At 51.1% G+C, this 4741-nt stretch overlaps 1 protein-coding gene across 1 annotated transcript; it reads right to left on the bottom strand.

Moving 5' to 3' along the window:
- Nucleotides 1-285: 285 nt before the first annotated feature.
- LOC114682750 (uncharacterized protein C12orf31 homolog) lies at nucleotides 286-639 on the bottom strand. The gene has a single exon (XM_028856737.2). The coding sequence runs from the start codon at nucleotides 637-639 to the stop codon at nucleotides 286-288; it is 354 nt and encodes a 117-aa protein (XP_028712570.1).
- Nucleotides 640-4741: the final 4102 nt, after the last annotated feature.

Raw genomic sequence — 4741 nt, forward strand, 5'->3', positions numbered from 1 at the left:
CAAAACTAAAATATGAAAACAAATAGCTTTCATTCAGTGAGAGCTGAAATCAGTGAAGACATTCCTAACAACTGAACTTCTTTCCCATGAACGCTTTCCAGTTTTTCTTTCTTTTTTGTGTGATTTTTCGAGACAAGGTTTCTCTGTGTAACAGTCCAGGCTGTCCTGGCACCTGCTTTGTAGACCAGGCTGGCCTCGAACTCACGGAGCTCTGCCTGTCTGCCTCCCGCGGGCTGGGATTAAAGGCGTGCGCCACCACTTTCCAGTTCTCGAGGGTCTACCAGGCTAGGCCCTTCGCTGCTTTGGCTCTGCTTTTCCCCCCGTTTTTCTCTCTCTCTTCGCCTTCAGTCTTTTCCTCTGCCTCTGGTTCATCCACACTGGGTACTGTCCATGCTGGTCTAGAAGGGTCTTCTTGTTTCTCTTCAGTTCAGTCTCCTTTTCATCGTCCACCGCACACTGCGTTTTCTCCTGGTACTGTTTGGGGACCACCACAGTTGCTATGTCTTCGACGTCTCTCATCAGAGCATCACCGTCAACTCTGAGAATACTTTCAAGTCTGTTGAGCTCCCTTGGGGCGTTCTTCTTCCTCTTCTCTGCCTGCATCTTCCGTTTCCACCTACTCCGTAAGCTTTTAGCCATCCATGCTTTACCTGAGAAACACGACTGACTGCATGCCACGCATAAGACACCAACCTCGGTCCCCTTTCTTGCAAATGGCGTAACTCCATATTTCTTCATGACTGAATGCGATCTCCCCTGTATTCACACCATATTCTCTGCATCTGCTCCTGCATTGCCTCCGGGTTAGCTGGTGAGGCTAGAGCTGAAGCAGTGGACATGCAAGTGTCTCTGACATGCCGACTCAGGCTCCTTCTGGTAAATAAGCAGGGGTGGTGGAGCTATGGATTCAAACTAAGGTCAAGTGAGAAGCAGCTAGCGAAGGCGATTATGAGGAGGGCTATGTCCCCTTCAATCCCATGTTGAGGGCAGAACAAGCAGGTTTTCACTCTCTGCCCTTCTGCAAGGTGAAGTTTCTTTTTCATTCTTCCCAACACTCTGGACATTGGCCTCTGAGGGGCATTGGCATGGCAGACTCCCGCTTTGAATGGCCATCAGCCTCTGAGGGGCACTGGCCCGGTGGACTCTCGCTTTGAAGGCATCACCTCTTACCTCCCCTTCACACACGCAGTGACATACTGTATCTGTGGTTGTTATTGATGCTGCGGGAGTTGTGTTCCCTTTGCGTGAACTGCCCAGGACCAGGAGGAAGGGGCCCTCAGTGTTCTCACCCCAGCATGGCTGTGAAGGTACCTGAATAGAGCACATAGACTGAAAGGCGAGGATAATTAGAGCCAGTTGGAACTCCCAACCCAAAAGAGAACATCAAGTTACAACCAGGGCCCTAGGCCTGTCTCCAGTGCCCTCCAACTGCTAGGGGAAAGGAGGGCATTTGTATATGATGTGTGCCCTTTGCTCAAGGTCAATCATGGTTTTCCTTCTGTGCTGAGGACCACATTTAACCAGGATATAGTCACAGGAAGTTTCCAAATGGACCTATTTAATGAAAGACAGACAGACAGATGGACAGATCGAAAAAGGGCTGGAGAAATGACTCAGAGAGGATACTCTTCTAAAGGTCCTGAGTTCAATTCCCCTACACTCACGTGGTAGCTCACAACAGTCTATAATGGGATCTGAGGCCCTCTTCTGGGGTGCAAACATACATTCTGGGGTACAGACAAAGCACCCATTTTCATAAAGTATATAATTAAAAAGAAAGAGAGGGCCGGGCGTTGGTGGCGCACGCCTTTAATCCCAGCACTCGGGAGGCAGAGCCAGGCGGATCTCTGTGAGTTCGAGGCCAACCTGGTCTACCAAGTGAGCTCCAGGAAAGGCGCAAAGCTACACAGAGAAACCCTGTCTCGAAAAACCAAAAAGAAAAAAAAGAAAGAGAGGGATTTTTTTTTCCAGGCCTAATGGCATAAGCTATAACCTCAGCCACTCTGGAGGCTGAGGCAGGAAAACTAACTACAAGCTTAGACGGGCCCTGTTTCAGAATCAAAAGGGTAAGGGTGTGTGTGTGTGTGTGTGTGTGTGTGTGTGTGTGTGTGTGTGTGTGTGTGTTTCAGTGGCAGAACTCTTGCCTAGCACATGGCGGGGGGGGGGGCAGGGGGAGGCGGGGGGGGGGGGGGGGGGGGCAGGGCAGGGTTCCAGCTACAGCCCTGCCAAAAAACGAAACAAAATGAAGTTGAATTTTAAAAGCTTCAATCTCATAACACTGAAACGGAACAATGTAAGCCTGTCTCACACCAACCAAACTTGGGCTGGTGGGTATTAGAGGCCGGAATCCGGAGGACTGGGGGAGAGGAAGCGGGATTGTCTGGTGGGCGCCAACACCTCAGCCCTCATTTTTCCTAAAATGGAGCCCTCCGCCCTGCTCCCTAAATATCCCCGGGTCTTTGAAGCCCTCCCTCCAGCTCCCTCCCGCCTACCGTCACACTTGTGACTCAGAGGGGAAAATAACCCAACAGCAATTCGTCTTCCTCAAGCACGGCCCGAGAGCTTCGAAGTTTTTTTTCACAGCTGAGTTATTTCTGATCCCGGTTCTGGCAGAAAGAAATCTAGAGCAACAGAGGCGCAGGGGAACGTTTGGAAGCCGCGCCAAGCCAAACAGTGTCTAAAAGTCTACCGCCGAGCTGCCAGCCTAGGGGAAGCGTGTTTCCACTCACAAAAAACACCTAAGATGGCCTGGGATGTGAGATCGGGGAGAAGGCGGGCTGGGAAAGAAACGCACTAGCTCGGGTGCATAAGGTGGCCTCCAGCCCTGAGCGCGCGGCTTCGCACACTGTGCTGAGAGCCTGCCAAGGACCCTGGAGGCACAGCAGGGCTCTGAGGCCTCTGGAGGCAGAAACCTGAAAAAGTAGGGTGGGGCTGGGCAAGCCACCTGCCCTGGACTCCACTCCTGTAGCCAGCCAAGATGAGGTCAAACCTCAGGAGTCAGCCCACCTATGGAGTAAACGTTGTTATCGATGCCTCCTTACAGAACCAGAGGGCCAAAGCAAATCCCGAATGCTTCCCGGCTACTTGGTACAACAGAGGGCATTGGATGTTGTACCGATGTTCAAAAGATGATGATGGGTGGGGATGGTGATGATGGTGATGGTAGTGATGATGGTGATGGTAAAGATAAAGGTGATGGTGAGTGAGGGTAGTGGTGGTGGTTGATGGTATTAGTAGTGATGGTGATGGCAGAGATGGCGATGATGGTGGTGAGTGTGATGATGGTGATAGGGATGGTGTCACGGTGATGGTGATAAGGGGGATGGTGGTGACGGTAATGGCAATGATAGCAGCAGTGATGGTGGTGACGACAATAACAGCAATGAGGAAATGTGGTGGTATTGTGTTCCCTGAAATATTGTGCACACTAATAAACTTATCTGGGGGTCAGAGAACAGAACAGCCATAATATTAAACATGTAGGATAGGCAGTGGTAGCACACGCCTTTAATCCTAGCATTCCAGAGGCAGAAATCCTCTGGATCTCTGTGAGTTCAAGGCCACACTGGAAACAACCAGGCATGGTGACACACGCCTTTAATCTGAAGAAGTGAGCCTTTAATCCCAGGGACTGATGGCAGATAGCAGAAAGATACATAAGGCGTGAGGACCAGAAACTAGGGACCTCTGGACAAGTGAGTGGATGGGTGGGTACTGAGAACCCCAGAACCCCACCCCACCACATCCTGGAGTAGTGACTCTGGCTTTACCATCCAGAGAAAAATAGGAAGGCTTGTGCAGGGAGGCTCTGCAGCCCGGGGGAAAGGACTTTCTGAACATCGCCTTGGTGAATCCTGAATCCACCCAGGTTCTGGGCTCCTTGACAAGCTCACCTTAGACACTTCGTATTTGGGGACAGACCAAGCAGTGACTGTCCCTATGAACAGACAACAAGGAATCCGCAGGCAGGGGAGGAGAGCCGTGTGCCAAAACAAACAATCATTAAAAAATAGCTTACCGAACAGTGTCTGCAACGATAATGTGGCCGAGCCTGGCTACCAACTGGTACGAGACCAGAGTGAGGAGTCCTCTCCATGGGTGAGAGCTTGGGAGACATAGGCAGGGTCCTCACACCAGATGTGGGGGCTGGAATACCTGCTGACATGCATCTCCAAATCAACTCTCCTGCAGGTCTCTGAGCGTCTTTCCCAGACATAGGCCCAGTGAGAAAGGAAGAGTCACATTCTGGGATGGATGGACCACAGTCAACACTGAGCATCCCTACCACCTTGGGTACCATCTCCAAAGGAAAAGAAAGCACTTGAGTTACCAGACACGCCCCATGAAGGGACGCTGTCTTCTTGTGTCAGCTCTCACACACCCTGTCCACCGTCCACTCGGGGTCACATTTTTCACAGATTTGGTGGGGGGTTTGGGTTCCTGACTTTTTGAAATTTTGCACACAGGAGCAGTGCTAGTCTTGTGTTCCTAAGGAAAAAGAGGCTGAGAGTTCCTTGCTCTGGGAGAGCTTCATTAAGGCACAGATGATGGAGCCCTTGGCTCTGGGCACAGCACTCTGGGTCATAGTACAGAGTCTTTGGCCATGGTTTCAGCACCCTTAACCATGGGTTACAGAGTCTGTGGCCATGGATACGGCACTCTTGGTGTGGGTTATAGAAGCCCCTAGTGTGGGTTGCAGCACCTTTGGCCATGGATCACAGCAAAAATAGTACCCAGGAAG

Source organism: Peromyscus leucopus, chromosome 20 (assembly GCF_004664715.2).
Source record: "Peromyscus leucopus breed LL Stock chromosome 20, UCI_PerLeu_2.1, whole genome shotgun sequence".
Lineage (NCBI taxonomy): Eukaryota > Metazoa > Chordata > Mammalia > Rodentia > Cricetidae > Peromyscus > Peromyscus leucopus.

Coding starts and splice junctions, on each gene's coding strand:
- LOC114682750 (XM_028856737.2), bottom strand. CDS start 639: ATGGCTAAAAGCTTACGGAGTAGGTGGAAACGGAAGATGCAGGCAGAG.